The 24,355-nt window shown below is 68.6% G+C and overlaps 1 protein-coding gene across 1 annotated transcript in view; it reads right to left on the bottom strand.

The window, feature by feature from the left end:
* Positions 1-15,993, bottom strand: part of CROCC2 (ciliary rootlet coiled-coil, rootletin family member 2) — a 49,712-nt gene extending 33,719 nt beyond the window's left edge. The window contains 14 exon segments of the mRNA XM_035716690.2: positions 1,801-1,968; positions 2,127-2,201; positions 2,203-2,274; positions 2,687-2,831; positions 4,380-4,879; positions 4,981-5,070; positions 5,150-5,246; positions 6,354-6,581; positions 6,664-6,767; positions 10,341-10,506; positions 11,714-11,820; positions 13,511-13,659; positions 13,970-13,972; positions 14,810-15,993. Of these exon segments, the coding sequence (XP_035572583.2) occupies positions 1,801-1,968; positions 2,127-2,201; positions 2,203-2,274; positions 2,687-2,831; positions 4,380-4,879; positions 4,981-5,070; positions 5,150-5,246; positions 6,354-6,581; positions 6,664-6,767; positions 10,341-10,506; positions 11,714-11,820; positions 13,511-13,659; positions 13,970-13,972; positions 14,810-14,975 (2,070 nt within the window). The 5' untranslated portion in view covers positions 14,976-15,993.
* Between the last annotated feature and the right edge of the window lie 8,362 nt (positions 15,994-24,355).

Genomic DNA, 24,355 nt, shown 5'->3' with positions numbered 1-24,355 from the left:
GAGTAAAGAAGAGAAACGCCACATCCTCACGGGCGGACACCTCAAGGCGCCCAGGCCTCTGGATTCCACCTACAACGTCAACACGATCCCAACTGAGTAGGTTCTGACAGCTTTTCGGGGAGGACAGAAACTCATGAGCTGATCCCGCAGGGTACACGGAAATGTGCGACATTTCCAACTGTCAAAACCATTCTGAAAAAGAAGAATAAGGTCGGAGAACTCGTGCTCCTTAATTTCAAGGCTGAGCAAGAAAGCCCGGTAACCAAGACAGTGTGGTTTGGGGGAAAGAATGAGCAGATGGATTTGCACAGACCGACAATCTGACCCGTGCTCATCTCTGCGCGTGTATGTTCAATTCGCTTTCAACGAGTCGCTGAGTTGACTCAAGGGAGAACGGACAGTCTTTAAAAATCGGTGCGGGGAGGGATGCCCGCGTGGCTCAGCGGGTGAGCATATGCCTGCGGCCCAGACCGTGACCCTGGAGACCCGGGATTGAGTCCCACATCGGGCTCCCCGCAGGGAGCCTGCTTCCCCCTCTGCCTGCGTCTCTGCCTCTCTCTGTGTCTCTCATGAATAAATGAATAAATACTCTTTAAAAAAGCAGAGAACGTAGAGGCAAGTCACCAACGTGAATAAACCATTCCAAGTACATCCGCCTGACGAAGCACTTGTGGTCAAGGTGTGTGCAGAATTCCTACACGCCCACGACCAAACCACAAAATAAAAAAAAAAAACAACAATAAAAATGGGCAAAAGATTTGAACACTTGACAAGAAAAGAAGGTCCACAAATTTCCGGTGCGCTCAAGATCGTTTGTGATCCAGGAAAGGCGGAGGAAAACCACAGCGGGATGTGACCGCACACACAGAGCAGCTAAAAAGCAAAAGTGGATGATGTCGAGTGTTGACAAGGCCGAGGAGCAGCTGCAAGGCCCCGTCCGGGCGCTGCCGGTGGGATAAATAGCACAATCTCTCCGGAAAATCGCTGGGCGGTTTCTTACTAAGCTCCACGGCCACCTCCCAAACGGCCGCCTCCCTGTACATTCGTGCGCCTTGGTCACCGATGTCTGTGGCCGTCTGGCGCATCACAACCCAAAGTGGACGGAACCCAAACGTGCAGCAGCAGGGACATGGGGGAGCCAGTGTGGTTTATCCGGATGCGGACCGTTACTAGGCCGTCAAGCCCCAGCTCTTGCCGCCTGCCCGCCCCGACTCCCACCCACGATGCCGAGACTCCAACTCCACGGCTCCGTCCACCAGGAGCTCTGCCCCGGGGGAGCCAGCGTGTGGCCCAGGGGACCGGCCCTGTCTCCTCCGCGCTGGCCGCGCCGTGCACGCGATGGTCACTGCTCACGGAAACGCGCGCTGGCTCCCGAGTGCGAATCACCTTGCGGTGAAAGGAGGAGGAAGACGACGGCCGGGACGGATGGGCCAGCGCGGGAGAGAGTGGAGGGCGCCACGCGGAGTCCCAAGGCGCACAGGGCCCGTGGGCCGCGAATGGAGGCAGGCAGAGCGCTGCAGTGCCCGCCCCGCAGAGTCACCCCCTGGAAGGCCCCCCCCAGATGGAGCAGGCAGGGAGGAGGGAGCCCCGCGGCGGAGGAGGCAGTGAAGCCCCCGACCCCGAGTGTGTGCCAGTCACGGGCGGGGCCTTGGGTCCCCTGGGGGCGCTGGGGACAGCCCCAGGGACCCTGCCTATCCCCCCAGTCCTACCCTCCCTTCGCCGGCGGGACCTCCAACGGTGACCCGCACCCACAGAGGCGGGGCAGCCCCGCGGGGGCAGCGGGAGCCCTCCACGCCTCACCTGGCCCACCTGCTGCTCCAGCTGGGCCCTCTGCTGCTGGAGGCGGGCCGCCTGCCCCTGCACCTGCTCCAGCTGCTGCTCTGCCCGCGCCAGCCGCTCCCGCGCGCCCGCCTGCTCCTGCTCCAGCGCCTTCTGCTGCTCCCGCAGCTGGTCCCGCTCCTGCTCCAGCTGCCGGGGGTGGGGGGGGGTGGGGTCTGCACCTAGGCTCCCCCCCACCCCGCCCCGTCCCGCGGGCTGACCCCCTGCCCGGCCTCCTCCTGCCACACCTGCTCTCCGTGCAGGATTGGAGGAGATGGAGAGGTGGGAGGTGAGGGGCCCAGCCTCACCTGCAGGACCAGGTGGCTCAGGTGGCTTCTGTCCTCAGCCAGCCCCTCCGTCAGCGCAGCCATCCTGGCCAGGGTAGTCCCTCTGCTCCACTCCCTCTGACTTCAGCCGGGTCACAAGCAGTTCCAGGTCAGTGTTGCTGGACTCGGCCTAGGGCGGGGAGGCAGGGCGGCCGTCACCCCCACGGGCGACGCCAGGGGGACGCCGGGGGATACTCGGATTCCTGCAGGCCAGAGCTGTGGGTGTCAGGGAGGGAGTGAGCCCCACGTCGTGGAGGTGTGCAAGCTGACGCTCTGGGCGGGGCAGGGTGGAGAGGCCTCTGAGGGGGACGGCGGCCCCCTGGGCATCCAGGCTGCGGCCCGGAGGGGTGACAGGGTACCAAGGGAGCCGGCGTGGAGAAGCAGGGGTGGCTGGCGGCCGGGACGGTGGGGGACGGGCCAGGGCCCGCAGCTGGGGCCCCAGGAGGCCGCTGGTGGTGCTGGGAAATCTGGATGGACCGAGGGCCCCCGGGGCGAGGAGACAGGCAAGCGGGGACGGGGGTGCAGCGGGCGTGGAGCAGTACCCGGGCCAGGGCCCTGCGCAGACCCTCCCTCTCGCTCTCCACAACGTCCCTCTGCAGCTGGGCCAAGTGCAGCGCCTCCTGGGCGGACACCAGCTCCCTCCTGAGCCCCGAGATCTTCTCCTCCAGCTGCTCCAGGCGCCCCCGACTGAGGTGCAGAAACCAGAGGGGAGGGGGTGCGGTCAGCTCGGGGCAAGCCGGGGGCCGCGGGGCGGGGGGCCGGGGAGCCCGGGGAGCCCAGGGGAGTGTGGGTGGCCCTGCAGGGAGGTTCCCGTGTCCACCTCTGCCCCTGTGGGGGGCAGGCCGTGGGCGGGGTGACGGGGACCCTGTGCTGCCCTCAGGAGCCCGGCGACCAGCCCCGCACCTGGCCTGCAGCCCTCCCCTCTGCTGCGCCCACAGCAGGCCGCCCCCCTGCAGCTCCGCATTCTCTGCCTGGACGGGGCCTCCTTCCTCCTCATCTCCTCCACCGCCGGCTCCAGGGCCCTTTTCTCTCTCTGGGAGCAGGGGAGGCGGAGGTTGGGGAGCCCCGGGACCGGGTCACGCCCCGGATGGGCTTGCACCTCGGCCTGGGCGGGAGCACGGAAGGGCAGGGAGGGCACGGGCCAGGCGGCCGTGGGGGTGCACCCGGGGAGGCACCCAGCCTCCGGGCCCAGGCGCGCTCCTCTCGAGGCTTCCTCGAGCCCCCAGGGCACTCAGGGTCGGGCTCCCCGCTGCTCCCTCTGCTCGGCCCTCTGCCCGCTGCCGGCCAAGCGCGCGGTCCCCGCAGGACAGCCTGATGGGCGGACCCTCCTCCCCGGCACCTGTCCCCACCTCCGCGTCTGCCTGTCCCACCGGCCTGGTCCCGACGGGGGGCGCGGGCCCTCGAAAGCCGCCGGCCGCCCCAGCTGGGAATCCGAGCCTCAGGCCCCTGAAGCACCGAGTCCTGGAGCCTCCATCTCCCAAACGCTCCTGGGTCCCCCACCCCCCCCCCCCCGTGAGGGTCCCACCCAGGCCTGCCCACCTGTCCCCGGAGCCACGGCTTGCCCCCAGCAGCCACACCGGCCCCCCAACCAGGGCTGCCCCTGCTAGGAGCCCTGGCCGCAACCCACACCAGCCTGAGCCCTGCTCCCGTCCCTCCCTGGGTGCCCCTCGGGGCGGGCGTGGGGTTCATGTCTCCCCAGACATCCTGTCTCTGCACCGAGGGCGCCGTCAGGTCACCCCGAGAAGGCACCTCCCCAAGGGAGCCACAGTCCCCACCCCCGGGGTGATGAGGGGAAGCGGCCTCCTGGCCGTCTCCTGGCCCCTCGCTCAGCACTGAGCAGGGGAGCTTCTGGTCCCACCGCCACCGGCCCTGGGGCAGCAGCATGTGCAGGAAGCATCCAGAAAGCCTCCTGGCCGCTTGCCACGGGATCCGTAGCCCCGGGAGGGCTCTCAGGCCGCCCCGTGGATGTGGCCAGAAGGGTGTTTGGGGGACTTCGGGGCCGTTCCTGAAGGATGGTGGGAGCCCTGGGAGGAGTCCCGGGAGTCGGGGGCCGGGGGCAGGGCACATGCTCAGCCAGGGCTTTGGGGGGCTGCGTCCTGGGCGGCGGCAGCCAGGTGGGCCCAGGGGGGCAGGGCCTCGGAGCAGGCGGGTCAACGTGGGGCTGGGGGCAGGGGGCCGGGGCACATGGCCTCGCCAGAAGCTGCTCTGTCCTCTGCCCTGCGCGCCCCCGGTCACCTCCGCAGGAGCTCGCCGCACGCGGGGTGCTGCTGTGCCTCCCGGGCCTGCGCCTGCAGCTCGTGCAGGAGCCTCCGCGCCGCCTGCAGCTCCTGCCGGTCCCCGGACTGCTGCTCCCGGAGCCGGGCGGCCCGCGCCTCCGCCGACTCCAGCTGCAGGCGCAGCTCCTGGGGGGGGGAGCGGCGAGGGGGGCAGGCGGCGTGAGCCCCTCCGGCCTGGGCGGGCCTTGGACGGGACCCCACTCCTCCCGCAGCCCCGGGACCCGCCAGCTTTGCCTCCCGTCCTGGGCCGTGGCCGCCCACCTGCTCCCGCCGCCGCCGCCGCTCGATGGCCGCCTGCACGGCTTGCAGGGCCACCTCCGGGGTGTCCGGGGTGTCTGGGGAGCGCGCCGGGGGTGGGGACGCAGAGCACGCGGGCCTCCTCAGCTGGCCCCTGGCCTCCTCGGCCTCGGCGCTGCCGCTCGTCGCCAGCAGCGGGCCCTCCGCGTCTGCCTGGGCCACCTACGGGGTGCAGAGAGGACGGGGTGGAGGGGCGCGAGCTCGGGACCTTCCAGATCCTGGCAGGTGCCTGCGGTCCCACAGGAAGCCCCAGGCGGCCGCACCTCTGCGATTCTCCTCAACACGCGCCGCAGGGACGCAGCTTCCTCCTCCAGGACGCCCGCCGCCCTCTGGTCTCCACCGCGCGGGGACTCCTGTGGCCACAGCAGGGCCTCAGTGGGCAGGGCAGGTGGCCGCCCCCCACCCCGCGCCCGCCCCGTGCCCGCCCCTCACCCGGGCCTGGAGGTCCGCCCTGAGGGAAGCGATGGTGCTCTCGTGCTTGGAGCTCTGCTCCGTGAGCTTCTCCACCAGCAGCGTCTGCTCCGAGAGCCTGGAGGGCGGTCGGGGCGTCAGAGCAGAGAACAGCCCAGCGCTGCCCGCTCCCGGCCCCCCGCGGCGTGGCTCAGTGGACAGCCCCGTCCGGCCAGACGCCTCTCTCCCGCTCTAGGACCTTCGGTGGCCCCCATGGCCTCAGGAGCAGAGTCCAGCGCCCCGGGCCCACCCCGACCCCAACCCCGCTCTCCAGCGTCATGGCCTGCGGCTCCCGGAGGCTCCGCGCCCGTCCTCCGGGCCCTCAGCCCAGCTGCGTCCTCCGCCGGGACCACCTCCGCCACCAAGTGATGTCATCGTCCCTCTCCTTCTCAAAGACCCCGGGGCACCTGGGTCTCCCGTGCTGTGGTTCCAGCACCTTCCGCACAGGCCCGGGGAACTGCCCCTGCATCTGGCACCCCTGGGCCCGCCTGCCTCGCCCCTTTGGGGCTGTGTTGGGGTCTGTTTGACTCAAGTGGCCCCCCAGGGCAGCGCGGCCTTCTTCCCCGCAGCCTGGCAGGTGCCTGTGGCCAGGCGATCCTCGCCCCTGTGGAGCTGCGCCCGGGGGCAGCAGGCTCGGCCTTCCCTGGGGAGCTGTCTCCCCCTGCCCACGAAGCTGCCCTCACGTCTGAGCCACGGACACGTCCTCTGCGTCCAGGACCTCGCGCGCTCGCTCCGAGGCTCGCAGACCCCAGGAGGGCCCCGGTCTCAGCTGCACCCGGCGTAGACCTGGGCCCCCCACCTGCCTCAGCCTCTCAAGTGGGTCAGCCTCCGAGCGGGCGCCCACCGCGGCAGGGACGTGCCGCGAGGCCGGGAATTCAGCTTCTGGGACCGGCCACGAGGACACGGGCCACGCCTGCCCGCCGCAGCTGAGACCCTCAAGGTTTGGGCGCCCTAGCCTGGCCTCCGGGGTTGGTTCGGGCCGCGTGAGCCCGCCACGTTGGGGACCGTCCTGTGCCGCCAGGGGCACCATCAAGAGCATGGGCAGCAGCACGGAGGCCTCCGGTACAGCTGTACGCAGGGCCCGTGCGTGTCTGGGAACCGCGGCCGCTGGGAGCTGGGAGGGGCTGGGAGGCGCCCGGCCCTCGGCCTCGTCCTCCCTCCCGCCCCCGCCGGCCGCCGCACCCACCTGGCCCGGAGCGCCACCTTCTCGGCGTCCCAGCGGCCCTGCAGCTGGAGCATCTCCCGCACCTTGTCCCGGAGCTGCCGCTCCAGCCGCGAAGCCTGCAGGGCCTGCTGCTCCGGGGCGCCGGGCTCGCCGCGGGCCGACAGCCGCAGGTGGCAGTCGAGGCTGAGGCAGGCTGTGCGCAGGCGCCGGGCCGTCCTGGCCGCCTCCGCTCGCATGTCCGCGAGCCCCCTGGGAGGCGAGTCAGCACCGCCGCTGAGCCTCAGGCCCCGTCCAGGCGCCCGTCTCCCCCACGCGGGTCCCCGGCCGTCACCTGTCCGTGGCTGCGCGCAGTTCGGCCAGCTGTGCCCGGAGCGCAGTCGCCCGTCTCCACAGAAGGAGGAGGTCCTGGGCCCCCCCGTCGCGGGGACGCTGGCTCTGAAAGCGAGAGGGCGAGTCTGCCTCGGGCCAGGGAGGCGGCTGGAGCCCTGGGACCCCCGCACCCACCCCTCAACGCCCTCTTCCAGGTGGGCGCCCCCCGCGGGGAGCAGACCCAGCACCCCGGGGGCCCTGCTTCCTGGGGGCAGCGCCCCCCGCCCCCGACGACCTGGGGAGGCGACCGCATCCAGCTCCTGCCCGGAACCAGGACTCACCCGCCTGGTCTCCCTGCTGGGGCGGGAGGCACCTGTGCGGCCCTCTGCAACCGCCTCCCCCCACCCCCCTGCAGCACAGGGGACAGGCTTCGCGCCCTCCCAGCTCTTCCTCTGGGGGAGCCCCTGGCGTGTCCGGTGGGGCCGGGTCCTCGCAGGTGCCAGGGACCCGGCCTGTAGCCCTTGGAGCGCATGGAGGGGAAGGTGGGGAAGCCGCCCTCCGAGACAGGCGACAGGCGGGGCGTGGAGGGCGGGCGGGAAGGGCTGGCACTGGCCGCCGTTCAGGGACCGGGCTGAAGCCCAGGGCTCCCGGGTCTCTACCCCTGTCCTGGGCCCTGCACTGGCTGTGTCCCGAGTGCGGATCTCCCTGCCCCCCAGGGGCTCAGCGCGGGCCCCGGGCCGCCCCGTAGCTACCCCTCTGCCCTCCCGGCCCGCTCTGGGCGCCTCTCTGATGCCGCTGCCGACGGAGGCCCTCACGTCCCCCTGCTCCTCCTCCTCCACGAAGCCTTTGCCGAGCCCCTGGGTCCTGACCCGCATCTGAGGTCCCCGCACTGAGCCCACGTGTGTAGGCGACGCCCCTCTGTCGGGCCTCACTGTGCCCCGGCCCCCAGGGTGATCCTCCAGGAGCAGGGATTAGACCTGCACACGCCTGGGCCGCCCTGCCCGACAACCGCCATGAACTGCGGAAGATTCCAGACCAGACGACTTCTGGGACGCGAGGCTGATGCGCCGGGGGGCACTCCGGCCCGGACGCTGGGGTCAGGGACTCCGGAGGGACGCAGGCAGCCTGTTGCCAAACCGAGCAACGGGAACATGGTCTCCTGGACCGCGGGGGTCAGGGGACAGCGAGGAAAGCCTGGGGCCCGTCCAGACGGCGCGTCTGCCCACACTCGCGAGCCAGATCTCGAAGCTGCCGTCCAAGGGGGGCCGTCCAGGTGAGTGAGCGGACACGCGCCCACATGAGCACGCGCACACGCACACGCGCAGCCCTGCCTGCAGGGCAGTGTAAGGAGGAACCTCCGAGGTGGCCCCTTGGGTTCAACGGTGAAACCTAATCCCTGCTGGACGGGGTGTGGAGGTGGGTGTCAGGCTCCACCCTGGTGATGGGCTTAGCGCCCTTATGAGGGTGCCCGCGAGCCCCCTCGCCCGTCCGCCGCCTGCGGCTGTAGTTCCAAGATGCTGTCCGGGCCGGGAAGCCGCCCTGGCCCGTGGTGAGTGGTCGCACGCCTTGATCCTGCGATTCCCGCCTCCAGAACCGTGAGCAGCTAATGTTAGCGGAACACAAAGCCCCGTCTGCGGGGTTCTGACAGCAGCCTCCTCCCTGGGGGCGTAGGGCCACAAGGCCGCCTGTACACAGTTTTCAGCCTGAATTCACATCACCTGGGTGGCTTGAAAAAAAAATGCTCAGGCTGGAAACGTACTCCAATGTGGCCCCAAAGACGGTCAGAGCCGCCCCCGCGCACCTGCCAAAGCAAAGGAAAATCCTTTCTGGAAGAGACCGCATCCCTTCCGGGTTTCAAAGAACGAGCACCAAGTTGCAAGAAAAATAAGCCGCTCTTGGTTTAAAATTCAAGGCAAATCACTGACGACACAAGGGAACAGGGCACCGCGGTCAAGAGCCTGCACAAACAGCACGATCGGACCTCAGACAACGCGAGACGTCGCGACATCCGGCGCAGCGGGGGACGTGGCCGTTTCTAAGATGCGTCAGCAAGCAACGAGACGCGTGCACGTCCAGGGTAAGAGCCGGATATTCGGGGAAGCCTCAGCCACAGTCCTTAAACACGAGAGACCCGACACTTGGGATCTTAGCCAAAGCGGGTGGGTTTAACCACGCGGACTCCAGAGGCGGACGTGCTGACCAGGCAGGTGCGCTGGGAGCCGAGCTCTAGAATACGGGCCGGGTGACAAAGGGAGGACGGACGTGCCGGCGCAGAAGCCCGAGGGCGTCCTCAGAGCAGCTGGCCTGCGCGGGGTCGGAGAGCTCGGGGACATGAGGCCTACCCTCGAAGGTCGCCAAGGCACAGCGTCCTGCTGAATCCGAAGCAGGATAAAGAGAAGGAAATCTGCACAGAGACGCGTCCCAGGGGAACTGCGGGACCGCGAGGCGGGAGCCGGGATCCTGAAGCCACCGGGTGGGAGGCCGGACTACCTCAGAGGCCCGGGGCGCCCGCTTCTCGCAGCGGTGGGGGGGCCAGAGCGCAGGGAGAGTCTCTCAGGGACCGAGAGGGAGCACCTGCCGACCAGTGAGACCTCCTTTCAAGGCCAAGGGGGAAACAGAGACCCTGGACGAACCACCGCCGGGCTGAACTCGGGACCTGCCCCCCAGGGCGTCCGGGTCCCCCCAGGTCACAGAGGCGGGGGTGGCAGGGATGCGGGGCTGCCTCTAACCTGCCCCTGCCTGGCCACCACCTGCGATGATGACCACAGGCCTCTGCGGGACGTGGGTAAGGGCAGGACCCTCCATCTGGAGGCCACGCAGCAGGAGGCCCCCAGCCTCCTATGGAACCGCAGCCGCAGGGGCCTGGGCACAGGGGTCAAGACCTCCCGTGCGGCGGCTGCGCCCCAGGCCCGTGGGGGCCCAGCCAGCTGGCCTGACGCTGGGTGGGAGGTGCCGCGGTGGCCCCGTGAGGCGGGCTCGCCTGGGGGGGGGGGTCCGCCTGAGGCCCGGGCACGCTGGCCCACCGCAGCCCCGCTTTCACCCGAAGCGCCGTTCTCAGGCGGTGTCGGGGCGCATCCCGCCAGGGGCACCTGCAGAGGACCGTGGGGAGGCAGCGACACCTGCCCCGCGAGGGCCGCTGCAGCCGCGGAGGCCGGCCCTGCCTCAGGTCGCCGCCCTTCCAGGGCCCCCGTCCAAGGACGGGTCGGAGCAGACGGGGACGCCTCGCTCACTCAGTGGCCACGAGCGTGGCGGCGGGACGACCCGGAGCAGGCGGGGCAGGGAGCGGGGCGTCGTCCGGCTCAAGCATCCCCCCAGCTCACAGCAGGTCTTGTCCCCAGTGACCCCCCCGAGGCCGAGGCCTGGGATCAGAACACTGACCAGGGAAGCCGGGGGTGGGGGGGCCTGGAGCAACGTGTGCCCCCGGGGTCTGACCAGGGCCCGGCCTCCAGGGGCCTGCTGCTGTCTGAGGCGCGGGGCCCTGCGCGGGTCTGGTCCCGCCTGCCGTTCCTCGAGGGAGGGTCTCCCTCCCCGGCGTCCCCCGCCCCCGCAGGCTGCTGGGCCCAGCCGATGGGGAGCCCGGCGTGGCAGGAGGTCAGCGGCCTTGCCCCCCAGCAGGGACCGCCGCGGAGCCACTTGAGCCTCCCGGCCCCCCGGCCGACCCCCCGCCACGAGCCGCCGCGGGCCAACGCGGGCAAGCACCTGTGTCCCGGTCCCGCGCTGCGCCTCCCTCAGCTCCAGCTGGCTCCGGAGGTGGAGCACGCCGTCGGCCGTCCTGGCCAGCTCCTCGGCCAGCCCGTCGTTGGCCCTCCTCAGGTGCTCCAGCTGTTGCCGCAGCAGGCTGTTCACCTGCGCCAGTCCAGAGCTCCTGGGCGGCACACGGCACCGCGGCCTGGCCTGGGGGCTTCTCCCTGGACGCCCCTCGGAGCCGAGCCCGGAGCCCGGAGCTTCCCCGGCCCAGCCGGCCCCGCTCAGCCGTGAGGGCCCCAAGCTGGCCCCAGGGGGCACTGACCGCCTGCAACGGGCCCCCCACGGCTCCCCAAACTGGGCCCGGTACCCGAGGAGCCCCGGCACCCTGCTCCTCCCATGCTGAGCCTTCCTGGCCGTGCCCCTCACGCGTGACCGGCTCCGGCCCAGGCGCCAGGTGGGGGGCCGGACGGGCAGCGCTGGGAGCTGAGGGGCGCCTGCGGAGGGAGTGCCCGCGGCGGAGGGGGTCGGGCGTGCCCTCGAGCAGGCAGCCCCCTGCGACCGCGGGGTCCTCTCCCCAGGGAGCCTCCCTCCGAGAGCCGGCCCTCCCTCCCAGCAGGGACCTGCTCCGCTCCTCTTTGCAACCTGGGCATCGCCTCCTCTTGGGTTACGACCCCCCCCCCCCCCCGGCTGTTTGTGAAAACCGGTTTTCCGAATGCTCGTCAGCACTTTGCTTCTTTTCCGGAGTCCCCGAGGATGAAGCAAGTAACGGGAAGCGTTCCGCCAACGCACCAACCTCCCCCAGGTCTGGACGCAGCCGAGCTCAGGGGCTCAGCGCCTCCTGGCTGCCCTCCCTGCAGTGTGGACGCGTGCCCTTCCCTCCCAGGGATGGCGCCCGGAGCCCGGGGCCCAGGGGCTCCTTCTGGAGAGCCGGGGGCACCACTGGGCGTGCTCGGGCGTGACCCACGCCTGCCAGTGGTGGCAGACGAGCCCCTGACCGGGAAATCAGAGCGGCCTGAAGCCAGAGGAGGCGGGGCCAGCGCGTGAATGAGTGGGGTCGAGGGCAGCACCCGTGGGCACCCCAGGACTGGCTGCGCTCCCGAGGCCCACGGTCAGCCCAGGGGACCCGCCTGCAGCACCGGCCAGGGCACCCGCAGGCGTCGGGGTGGAGGGCAGGGTGGGTGAGACCCTCAGACCCGTGGGACCTGCAGCCCCCTCAGGCCCACCCCGGTGGTCCCCGTCCCCGCCCTGCTCTGCCCACTTCTTCCCCTGCCTCTGAAGCCCGCGGCCAACCCAGCCTTACAGGCAAGTTGGGAGGAGGCCCCGGGGCGAGGGCATCTGCTGCCTCTGAGGGTGCGGCCGAGCTCCCTGCAGCCGCCCACACTCACCTCTGCTCGGCGGCCTCCAAACGGCCCAGGGCCTCCTCCAGGTCCACGCTGTGCTCCAGCTCCGACCTCCGCAACCGGGCCTCGGTGGTCTCCAGACGGGCCTGCAGCTGGAGAGGACGGTGGCCCACTAGCCAGCCGTCCCAGGGCCCACCAGGGCCCCCGCACACCAAGGGGCAGCGGCCAGGCCTTCACGCGCTGACCCCGCGCCCCGTGCCTGGCTGGCTGCGGAGGGGCCCCCGGGCCGGTTCACCAGGACTGAGCAGGCCTGGGGTCGCCCTGCCCGAGTGAGAGTGAGCATGGGGTCCCACTCCTCCCGCTGCCCCCCAGTTCCCGTCCGGCAGGTGGGCTTCCGCCCGGGGCAGGCCTGGGGGCGGGGGGGGGTGTCATGGAGCTGCACCAGGCCTGCCTCAGGGCCGCGTCCTTCCTCCCCGCCTCCCTGCTGGAGCCTGAGAGGTGGGCAGCCTGGAGCTCCAGGAGGACGGGAGGTGCTGGGCGGCCCCCAGACCTGCACCCCGGAGCACCTGGGGTGTCTGGGGAGGGGAACTCGGGCCCAACTGGCGGGTGGGGGGGGGCTGGGACGCGGGAAGTCAGGAGAGCCTGCGGGCCCCAGGATGGAGACAGCCGAGGCCAGGGCAGGGGCCGGGGTGCCCACCCAGTGGACGTGCCGCACAGAGGTCACCCCCTCCCGGCCATCTGCTCGGGGGTCACGGGGGGAGGCCTTGCCCCTTCTGGCGCCTGCACAGGGTGGGGGGTGGGGGACGCCCTCGGGAGCCGGACATGTGCGCCGGGCTGCGGGGTCTGGGAGTTCAGTTCTGACTCATGAGGCTTACTAATGTGTCCGCAGGATTTCTGGCTTCTATTCCCGCCACGGATTCCCAACATCTCCCCACCCTGTGCTAGGAAGGCCCCCCACCCCCACGACTGGGCCGAGGCCGCAGACAGCCCGGGCTGGCGGGCGGGTGCCCCCTGGGCTCCTGGCCCTGATGGGGCCGAGGACGCCCCTCGTCGTGGTGTTGCCCCGAGGGGCTCGCCGGGGTGGGGGCAGCAGGGAGAGCGGGCGTTGGGTCTGGGGGCCGCTGGTGCCACCTCTCCCGGAAGCCCCGGACATCCCGGGGAACAGGGGGCAGCCTGGGGCAGCTCAGCCCCGGGCCAGCGTGTCCTCATCTGGCGTGGGGGCAGCGGCTCTGCCTCGGAGGGCACGGAGGGCTCTGGGGACAGCGGGGCCAGGTGGGCCAGACGCCGCAGGGGCGCGGGCACCCCACCCTGGGGCCGGGCATGCCGGGCTCTGGTCTGGCAGGTGTCCTCGCCTTTCTGCCTCGGTGTCCCCGTCTCCACACTTCATAGCCACATGGTCTCTTGCTGTGGCTGGAGGCGTTGGGGGTGCCCAGGGGACCAAGGATTGAGGACCCGGGGTCACAGCTGTCCTCTGAAGTCACAGCCGGCCTGGCTGTCAGGGAAAGGTGGAGGCAGGGGCGGAGCCGAGGGCGCAGGCCGGTTCCTGGGCAGACCCCAAAGGTGGGGCGCTGGGGCCGAGGGCTCGGGGCTCACCAGCTGCCCCAGCAAGCCCCCGGCAGCCAGGACACAAGGCAGTGCTCCGGCTGGGCTGGGAGACCGGGGCCTTCGTCGTGGGGGGGCCTGGGCACCCGTCCTGCGCGCACCCTCCCGCCTCCAGCCTGGCTGGGGATTCAGCTGTGCGGAGGCTGAGGGGACCGTCAGGCTGCGTCCTCAGTGCCACCGTCTGACCCCCGGCCTCCCGGACCGCCCTTCTGCTGGCCCCGCGCCCCGGGCACCGCTTACCCGCTCGCTGGCCGTGTGGCACCTGCTGGCCAGCTCGTCGTGCTCAGCGCCCGCCTGGGCCAGCAGGCTCTCCAGCCGGCACAGCTCCTGCTGCAGGAGCTCGTTCTCCTCCTGCAGGCGGGCCGAGGCGCCCAGCGGCTCCCGCACCCCTGCAGGGGGAGCACCAGGGTCAGCCCGCACCGCCTGGGCCACCGCGCCGTCCCCACGTCCCCACGGTGGGATGCGGGCGGGTCCCTGGGCTCCCTCCGCGGTCGGCCCCGACCTTCCGGGAGCATCCCCGACCTGACCCAGGAGACCCTGGCGTGGGGTCCTGGACGTCTCGCTCCAGGCCTCCCTCCCGCTCCTGGGGCCCTACGTCTCAAGCATCCTTGACCCCAACACGGCCCCAAAGCAGTTAGAGCAGAGGGCGGGGGAGAGGCCTGGACACGGGTGCCCCCGGCCCCCACTAGGCACCAAGACCTGCTGATGCAGGGTAACCGGTCTCATCTGAGCTGCTTTCCTTTTTTTTTTTTTTTTTTTTTTTTAAAGATTTTGTTTATTTATTCATGATAGTCACAGAGAGAGAGAGAGAGAGAGGCAGAGACACAGGCAGAGGGAGAAGCAGGCTCCATGCAGGGAGCCCAACGTGGGACTCGATCCTGGGTCTCCAGGATCACGCCCTGGGCCAAAGGCAGGCGCCAAACCGCTGAGCCACCCAGGGATCCCCCTGAGCTGCTTTCCTGAGCGCACGGCGGGCTTTCCTCCCCCTTCACACGCGCCCGGAGAGCGATGGGTCCCTCGGGAGGCCACAGACCCTTACTCTGCACGGGGGCCTCGGGACCCACACAGTCACAGGCACAGCGGGGGCCTCGTGGCCGAGCGGCCGGGTGGCCCTGCTGCAGGGACCCAGGGGGCCTGCGTGCTGTGGTCAGAGGCCGGGAGGGGTGGGGGGCCCGCTCAGGGTCTGCGCTTCCTCAGCGTCGCCCTTCGGGATTTTCACTCCTCTAACGGAAAATAAATACGTTGGAAGTCGAGACGGTCACCAATGTGTCCCACACACGAATGCCGCGCTGGACAGTCCTTGCGGCCTAGTGGGAAGCGTGCTGCGGGGATGGATGTGTGACCCCCGTGGGGACCCCGTGGGAGGGCGTGGTTCTCGGCCCGTCACCCTGCAAGATGACAGCCCAGGAGGGGCCAGCCGCCCGAGGGGGACGCTGCAGGGGTGGGGGGTGGAGAGCACTGAGGCTCGACTGCAGCTGCTGGCTCTGCGGTTCCCCTGTTGCCCACCCCCCCCATCGTCACCCCGCCACCTCCCGTCACCTTGGTGTGGCTCGTCCCCCAGGCTGCCGGCCACGATCTCGCGGATTCGGGCGGGCACAGGAGTAGGCGAAGCCCGGCAGCCTTCCCCGCGAACGGTCAGCGCCCGATCCTCCCTGCTGGCCATGGGGCTCAAGACGGTGTCCTCCAGCCTCTGCAAAACAGCCATCCAGAGACACTGGGGGGTGGCAGCCGCCCCGAGCTCATGGGCTTAGTGGGGGCTGCACACCCCCGCCGCAGCCAAGGGCCCTGAGAGGACTGCCCGAGGGTGTCGCCCGACGCTGCCTGGGGTCTGTGCCTGTAGAGTGGGATGACACCCTGGGAGCTCTGCGGGGGCCGGGCCGGTGTTCACGGGGGGCCTGTCCAGGGGCACCGGGGGGCGGTGCCCTTGCTCTGCTCCACGGGACCACCCGCAGCACAGTCTCCCCACTCTCCCGGTGGGGCTGCTGGGGGGGACTGGCAACTTGCAGGGACCTAGGACCTCCCTTTAGGACGTGGCCGGGTGCTGGGGCCTTCGTCCTGCCCAGCAGCAAGGGCACGAGAGGACAGGGCAGGACCCAAGGGAGGGGCTGTGGGAGGATGGCGAGGGCAGCCCTCCCTCCTGGCTGGGCCAGAGCAGGGCCTGGCAGCGGCCGGGAAGCCCCAGGGGCCCAATTCCCGGACACCGGTGTTGGGAGGCCCTGGGGATTCGGTGCGCCATGAGGCGGGCAGAGCTGGGGGAGGGCGGGGGCGCCCTCCAGACCCCGGCCCGGGCAGGGCCCTTCTGCTGGGTGTAATTGTGGTGCCGGCTAGGGCAAGGACCCTCGGGGCCTGTGGAGCATCTGGGCGTGAGAGGGCTTGGGGTGACAGGGTCACCGATGCTTCCCTGGGGTCCTGGAGACAGATGTCTGCCCCCGGGGGCTCTCCGGGGCTGCAAACCGGGTTCTCCTATCATGGTCCCCCAATCTCAAACTTCTGAAATCCATCACCGTGTGGTCAGACTCCCCCTGCCTGTGGAGGGTCTACCCCCCGGGGCCCCCCAAGCCCCCTCCCAGCCCAGGATCCTGCCGAGTGACCCCTGAGTGGCCTCCTGTCGCCTCCCTCCTCTGATTTCCTCTCAGCTCTCCCTGGAGGGCCCTGCACCCGGCTGTGGCCCTCGGCCCTGGCCTCCTGGGTGTGCCCCTGCTGTGCCCACCCCACTGCCGGCGCCCTCTCTGTTCCCTCTTCCCGAGACCCCAGCCTGGCGTCCCCTGCACACGCTGTCCCCAATTCTCCCTGGGCACAAGGCATGCTCCACGCGGACCAGACAGCCGGGGGTCACCCCGAGACCTGGGCTCCGCGTGGCACCCAGTAAGGCCGCACTCGGACGGATCCCGGCAGCAGCCCAGTTGCCGGACCGCCGCTGAGCAGACGCCTGGGCTGACTTCCGCTGCCCCCTGGTGTGGAACCTGGTCCTGGCCGGCCCGGACCGGCCCTTCACAGGCTGGAGCCCGACTTGGCACGGGGATGTTTCAATTTGAGAAAGTGGGGGGCCTCCGGGAGGAGCCTTCACCCAGCACCCCCAGGTGACCCCTGGGGTTACTGGGGTGGGAGCAGCCTGCCTGGGGGGAGGGGAGCCGGTGCCCCCTATGCTCTCTGGGCCGAGCGAGCCGGATGCCAAGACCATCAGCCTCCTCTCCTGTCCCCCCCCAGGAAGGGCAGCCCGAGGGGGGCGGGGGCCATGTTCACCTCCACCCAGATTCGCACGTGGGGAAACTGAGGCTCAGCCGGGTAGGCCAGGCCCGCGCAGGAGCAATGAACTCCCTGGGCCTGGCCGCACCGACTCTGCCCTGCGCGCTCCCCCACCCTCCGCGCTCCCTCGGGCATCCCAGGCGCCACCCGCTGACGGGAAGGGCAGCAGCGGCATAAACTTGACTCATTCCTAACATTTACAGAGGGTCACTTATTAGCCGAGACGTCCCAGGAGGCGCTGGGGGCGTAATGGGTTCCAGCTGTGGCCGGTGCCTGCGATGGGCCGCGGCCCAGCTGGAGCCGAGGGGCGCGGCGGGGGGCACGGGGGGGGGGGGGAGGGACGGGGCGGTGTCGAGGGCGGGGAAGGGGCAGGGGCGGGAGGGGAAGGGGGAGAGGCCTGGGGCAGGGGCAGGGGCAGGGCAGGGTGGGGAGGGAGGGGCAGGCCCTGGAGGGGAGGGGCAGGGGCCGGGAGGAGAGGGGGCGAGGCCTGGGGCAGGGGCGGGACGGGGAGGGCGGGGTCAGGAGGGGAAGGCCCGGGAGGGGGAGGGCCGGGAGGGGGAGCGGGAGGGGGAGAGGCCTGGGGCAGGGGCAGGGGCAGGGTGGGGAGGGAGGGGCAGGCCCCGGAGGGGAGGGGCAGGGCCCGGGAGGGGAGGCGGAGAGGCCTGGGGCAGGGGCGGGACGGGGAGGACGGGGAGGACGGGGTCAGGAGGGGAGGGAGGGGCAGGAGGGGCAGGCCCGGGAGGGGAGGGGCGGGGCCTGGAGGGGAGGGCCGAGCCGAGAGGGGGCGGGGCCTGGATGGGCGGGGCCTGGAGGGCGGGGCCGAGCCGAGAGGGGGCGGGGCCTGGAGGGCGGGGCCGAGCCGAGAGGGGGCGGGGCCTGGAGGGCGGGGCCTGGAGGGCGGGGCCGAGCCGAGAGGGGGCGGGGCCTGGAGGGCGGGGCCTGGAGGGCGGGGCCGAGCCGAGAGGGGGCGGGGCCTGGAGGGCGGGGCCTGGAGGGCGGGGCCGAGCCGAGAGGGGGCGGGGCCTGGATGGGCGGGGCCTGGATGGGCGGGGCCTGGATGGGCGGGGCCGAGCCTGGGGGCGGGGCCTGGAGGGCGGGGCCGAGCCGAGAGGGGGCGGGGCCTGGATGGGCGGGGCCTGGAGGGGCGGGGCCGAGCCTGGGGGCGGGGCCGAGCCGAGAGGGGCGGGGCCTGGAGGGGCGGGGCCGAGCCTGGGGGCGGGGCCGAGCCAGGAGGGGCGGGGCCAGGAGCGGCGGGTGCGGGTCGGGGCGCACCCCGGGGAGCCTGGGCGCGCAGGCGGGTCCGGAGGAGGCTCGGGCTGGGCCCCGTCCTGCCACGACCTGGGCGCCGCCCGACCCGGGGCCTCCTGTGAGACGGGAGGGGGCATCCCAGAGCCCCGGCCACGGCCTTGCGGGTCCGAGCCCACTCACGCGGGGCGACCTCCCAACCTGCCCTTGCGGCGACCCCGAGTGGCTCCCCAGGCCGTGCGGGCGGCCCGGGCCGGGGCTGGGGGACAGCCCGCGACGGGCGCAGAGGATGGGCCTAGGGGAGCCTGGCGCCTTCGGGGGCGGGGAGGACGCGGCTGCCCGCACCCTTGGGTGGCCCCGACCCCTGAGCCCAGTGGCAGCCCCGAGCCAAGCTCCCACAGTGCCGCCGTGTGGCTGCCGGTGGCCCCGCAGGGCACGCGCCCTGGGGATCGCTTAGCACACTTGTTGCACACTTGTCCCGAGAGGGCGGGTTTCCCCTGCACCCCATGGGTGACGAGGCTCACCCCGGCTCGGGCGCTCACGAGAGGCACGACCCACCCGCCCGTGGGCCCCGCGCCTCCCCAGGGCACGCTGGCCTCAGGTGCCCTCCCGGGTGAGGCTGGCACTTCCCGGAGCCCAGGCTGGTGGCAGGGGACAGAGAGCCCAGCCCCTGCCTCCGGCCTCTGTGCCCGGCCTCCTGCCTCCTCCTTGGAGGCCGGCCGCCGCCAGGAGTGGGCACAGCTCGGAGAACACATCCGAGGCCTGGGCCGCAGCCAAGTCCGGCTACCAGACGTCCACTGGCCACTTTTCCGTGGCGTGACCCGCCGCACAGAGGACGCAGGCCGGGTGGGGGGTGCCTGCCAGGCTCCGCGTCCTCAGGAAAGAGCTTCTCTGTGTCGGGGTAACACCTGGCCCTACGTGCTGTGCCTGGGCGCTGCCCGGTGTAGGTTTCTGTGCGTTTGTGAGCCTCGGGGGCCCTGGGAGTCCCCCCACCCCGGGAGCAGGGTCATGCTTCCTACGGGTGTCAGTGTGGTCCTCACCTCATAATGGGTGGGAGATCCGGGCCAGGCACTGAACGGGCGTTTGGGAGCGAGGGGCACACGTGGTCACTTGTCTCTGTGCCCCTGCCCGAGCCCCCAGCATGGTCAGTGCTTGGCGCAGGTCACTATGGGAACGACGGGAAACCTAGCCTAACGCGGAAATCACCGGGGGGCCTGTTGACCATGCTTGCTCCTGTGTCCCCAGGGCCGCACAGACTTCCCAGAGCCAGGCCAGGCCAGGTGGCCTCGAAGGATGAGGAGTCCCACAGCCAGAGGAGGCACAGGTCAGGTGTTCAGGCGGGGGCAACAGCGGCAGCGGGGTGGGTCGTCAGTCTGTGTGGGGCCGGGGGACGAGGCCACAGGGAAGGTGGGGAGCAAGGCAGGAGAGGACAGGGCGAGGGCCTTGATCGCCTGCCCCCTTGACGGCTGTGCAGCCACGGTCCCCTCGGACCCCGGGGTGGCAGCGGGGCGAGCGAGGTTCTGAATGAGGAGGGGGTGGGGGCCACCTGATTAGCGCGGCTGCTCCGTCTGACCAGGTGTGATGTGACCTTGGCCGCAGCAAGGCCCGCGGGGGGGGGAAGGTTCGGAGATGGGCTGGCGCCGCTGTCCCTGGCTTGCATGGGAACGGCACGGGGCTCGGCCCTCGGCAAGTGACCGCGGCGTGACGATGCCCTCAGACCACCCCAGCTCCTGTCCCGTGGGGGGACCCTGCAGGTTCTGGCCCCGGGGACCCGTCTCACGCCCTGATACAGATGAGGATACTGAGGCACAGTCGGTGACAGAGCCGGGTCCGGAACTGGGGCACCTCGCTGCCCTCCCTGCTGCTCGGGGTCTGTGCCCACACCCTGCCCTCCTCCCCCGGGACCTCCCCTGTCCCCCCCTCCACTCTCAGGGGCCCCCACTCTGGCAAGGTGTTTAATCTCTTTGGTGACAGAGATTCCAGCACGAGGCCTTCCCTTCTCCTGGGGGACCTCCCGGGGCACGCGCAAAGGCAGCGATGCGGGATTGGCCCTCCAGGAGGGGCCCCCGGAGGAGGAGCTGGTGGTGGCCGTGGGCCGGCGGGCCAGCTCCCCGCGGCTACCATTTACAGAGCGACAGCAGCGGCTCACGTCAGGTGTCCAGGAGCAAGTGTAATAACTGAGCACGTGCAAGACCTGTTCATTGACAACCACGCGGAGCAAAATCTAAAAACACAGAACAAGCGCTTCATCAAACAAGACGTTGCTCGTGTCCACGAAGTAGAAGAGACCCCACGTCCCGGAGATGGCCGATCTCCTCGCCTTAGCTACATCCCATGAAATCCCAGTCCAACCCAATCTGGCGGAGTTTTCCTTTTGTAGAAATTGAAAACTGATTCTAAAATCCATTTGTAAATGAAGAGTCAGAAGGATGAAGGTGACCATGAAGAATAAAGCTGGAGGGCGGGCGTAGGCTCGCGGGGGGCCGCGTCCCGGGCCTGCAGCAGCTCAGCCAGCCAGGTGCTGGGGTACGGGCCCGGGACCAGCGGGGGGGTGTACCTGTGACCCCGCACATGCAGGCACCGTGCACAGGCGTGCACACACGCTGCTGCGTGACAAAGGTGACACGGGTGGTCAGGGCTTTTCAATGCGGGAGTGGGGGGAGGGCCACTGGGTATTCAGATCAAGAAACAAGAAAGCTTTTAGTTTCAAATATTTTCTGAATATTGATTGATTGATTAATTGATTGGTTTTAGGGGGTGAGGGGCAGGGGGCTAAGGAGAGGGAGTCCCAAGTGGACTCCGCTGAGCACCCAACAGGGAGCTCCACGTGGGTCTCGATCCCACGACCCTGAGATCACGACCTGGGCTGAAACCAAGAGTTGGGCGCTTCCCTGACCGCCCGGCGCCCCCAGGCGCCCCAAACAAGAAGGCCTTTAAAATAAATGTAGAGGAACGTGTTCGTGACTCTGGAGTGGGCTAAGCGTGTTTCTCAGCACGCCAGGATCGCTGACGTAAGAGAGAAAAGAATCGATCAGTTGTGCTTTAGGAGAATCATGAGCTTCTGTGCGTCAAGAGATGCCACTGCAGGAGCGGGAGGGCCGCTCGCGGCAGATACGGGGTGGGGGGGTTCACCCAGTAAGGCACTCGCTTCCGGTGACCCAAGTTCCTATTAATACTTCGATAACAGAAAATGGACATTTGAGAGCAGACGCTTCACAGAGAGGATAGATGTGAGGGCCCCATAAATACACTGCAATGTAGGGGCGCCTGCGCGGCTCAGTCGGGGGAGCGTCTGACTCCCGGTGTCAGCTCAGGTCGTGGCCTCGGGGCCGAGGGATCGGGCTCTGCATCGGGCTCTGTGCACAGCGCGGAGTCCGCTTGAGATTCTCTCTCCCTCTCCGCCGCCCGCCCCTCGCCCGTGCACGAGTGCACGCTCTCCCTCAGGTGAGTGAGTCAGATCTTTAAAAAAATGCCGGAATGCCACATGGTCACCAGGTAAATAAGTGGCGGATCCCGACGCAGCCCCGCGGTGCGCCCGCCGTCAGGGCAGGATGCAGTCGCCGAGGGGCTGCGGGGCCGGCAGGGCTACACAGGCGCCCGCGTCCCCGGGGTCGCGCCCTTCGGGAGCCGCTCAGCGGCATCGGCCAGGCCCGGCACACGGAACCCGCGGCCCGGCCTTTCCACGTGGGCGCAGGCCCCCGACAAAGGGGATTTATGGGGCCCCCGCGGATCCGGGCCGAGTGCTCGTGGGCGGCGTCACACGGGGCCGCGGGGGAGACTCCGCAAATGGCTGTTTGTACAACAGATAGAGAGCGAGGGATGTGCACACGGTGCACCCCTGCGCCGCGGCGGAGCGAGCAAGAGGCCACCGCGGGCTGCCTTCCGGGGGCATTGCACGGGCGGAGCCATGCTCAGGGAGTGGTGCACACGGGCACACGCTGTACACACACACGGGCACACGCTGTACACGCGCCCACACGAATGTATCTTTAGGAACAGGCAAGACCAGCCTATGTCGGGGGGCGGCTTCTGGATTCTGAGACGTGGCGCCAGCCGCTCGGTTACGCTGCACACTTAGGGTGTTCTGCGTGTTTCTGGACGCCTGCAATAGCACTTCAACCCAAAGGGGAAAATAAATCACTGATTCTTTTTTTTTTCTCTCAGAGGCCAGTTCTTTGACTATGGGATCGACTCCTTCCCCCACCCTTGTGGGCAATGTCTTTCCATCCGCTCTCCGATCTACCGCAGCCCCACCCGGGGCTGCCCCCGCCCCCAGGGAGCCCCTCCACCCACCAACCTGCATATCCCTTTATTCATCCATCCTCGGATCTACACTTCGGCGAACTGCAGCTTGTTCCAGCGTGCCGCGTGTTCGTAAATAAGGTTTTGTTGGAGAATAGTTATACCCATTTGTTTCCGTATTGTCCATGGCTGCCTTCGTGCTGCAGCAACAGAGTGGAGTGGTTGCTACAGAGACTTCACGGTTTGCAGAGCCCGGAATATTAATTATTGGCCCTTTCCAGAAAAAGTTCGCCAACCTTCACTGTCTTCCATCTGTCCACTCGTCCCATTGTATCATACCCTGTGCCGTGCCACATCAAGACATCCCATCCATCCCATCCCATCCCATTCCATCCTTCCCATCTGATCCAACCCAACCCAACCCAACCCAACCCACCTCATCCTCTGTCACGTGCCTCACACATTCCTCCAGCAAGCCTTCCCTCTTCCTTACGTATCAGTGATTTTTCTCTCTTTTGGACCATTCTTAGTGGACCAAACTGTTTAAATTTATATCCCTCTTTAAAGAAAAAAGGCGTTGCTCCTTCCTGCGCCTTGAGGTATCCTTGGAGTCAAGGTCACCCACGACCTCCATGTTGCCAAGCCCAGTGGTCCAGGGTCTCCCTCTTCCTGGATGTGTTGGCAGCATTTGGGTCACCATCTCCTCCTGAAACACTCGCGTCCTGATGCCACCTGCCTCAGCTGTTCTCACCTCACTGGCCACCCGTCTTGGTCTCCTTGGCTGGTTCCCTCTTGCGTCTCCCATCTCGAAGTGTGGGCGTGCTCCATCTCCTCTTTCTGTGCACACTCACCCGGTTACCCACACGCCCACACTCCAAATGTCTATTTCCAGCGTGGAGCTCCCCGCCCCCCGAGGCCAGGCCACATGCCCACTCACCTCCCTGCCTCCCTGTGGGTGCTAATGGGCTTTTCTGCTCTAAGACATTCCAAACAAAACCTCTGAGCCCAATATTGGCAAACGAGGCGTAGAAAAACGATTTACAGGGCAGCCCGGGGGGCTCAGCGGTTTAGCGCCGCCTGCAGCCCAGGGCATGATCCTGGAGGCCCGGGATCAAGTCCCTGCAAGGAGCCTGCTTCTCCCTCTGCCTGTGTCTCCGCCTCTCTCTGTGTCTCTCATGAATAAATAAATAAAATAAAAATCTTAAAAAAAAAAAAGAAAAGAAAAACGATTTACAAATCTCTGTATGTTTGGAAATTAGGCTATTTATACCTCTGGATAGCCCATGGATAAAATCACAAGGGAAATTTGGACACAGTTTGAACTGGACACTAATGAAAATTATTATCTCAAAATTTTTGTATTTGAGAGACGGTGGGGGGCGGGTAAGCGTGCACGGGGGTGTGCCGAGGGAGAGACGGGAAGATGGAGAGAGAATCTGAGGCAGACTCTGCACCGAGCCCGACCTGATCCCACGACGGCAAGATCACATCCTGAGCTGAAACCAGGAGTCGGACACTCAACCGACGGAGACACCCAGGTGTCCCGTTAAAATAAAAAAAAAAAATTTTTTTTTGTAAAGAAAATCTGTAAATGAATGAGCTAAGCACACATCTTGAAAGATTAGATGAGCAACAACCCCAAAGAACTGAGAAGCAAAGGAATAATAAATATATACGTTAAGGAAACAGAAGATAAAAACACCGTAAAGAGGATCAACAAGGGCCGAAATCAAAGAAACAGGGGCACGGCTTCGGGGTGACCCGCACCTCTCCATGTGCCCGGATGCCCCCGAGTGGCACACCGACGCCCCGGGTGTCCCGCTCCCCAACCCCAGGGCCGGCGGCCACCCTGCTTCGGATCCTCAGCCGAACGGCAGCAAGAGGATATCAGGAACAACTTTTGCACGGAAATTTGAAAATTTAGATATTGCGGACAAATTCCTGGGAAATCATTAATCGAAACCTACCCCCGAAACATCCTGGCACGTCCGGTAGCTCTTATCTTAAGGAGCCGAGACCCGGATCGGCTCCCTGCCGACTGGCCCCTGAGCCAGGGCAGTCCCGCGGGGGCGCGTCTGCCGCTGTCGGCTCGGGGTGCCCCACCCTCCGAGATCCCGGATCGGAGCGGACGGCCGGGGCCAGGCGCCCTAGGGTGCCGTGCAGGCGCTGCCGGGGGCCCCCCCAGGCGTGGGGAGTGTGTGCAGGCCGGGTCACACGCAGGCCACGACCTCCAGCCACACCCTGCCGGGCCCTCGGTCTGCGGCGCCTCCAGCCCTCGGGCCCTGCCTCCCCGTCTGGACAGGCCTATCTGGGCGTCTCGGCGCCGGCCTGCTGCGCCCTGGGGGGTGGCAC

Source organism: Canis lupus, chromosome 25 (assembly GCF_003254725.2).
Source record: "Canis lupus dingo isolate Sandy chromosome 25, ASM325472v2, whole genome shotgun sequence".
NCBI classification, from domain to species: Eukaryota; Metazoa; Chordata; class Mammalia; order Carnivora; family Canidae; genus Canis; species Canis lupus.
This window is presented reverse-complemented; position numbering and strand designations above follow the sequence as displayed.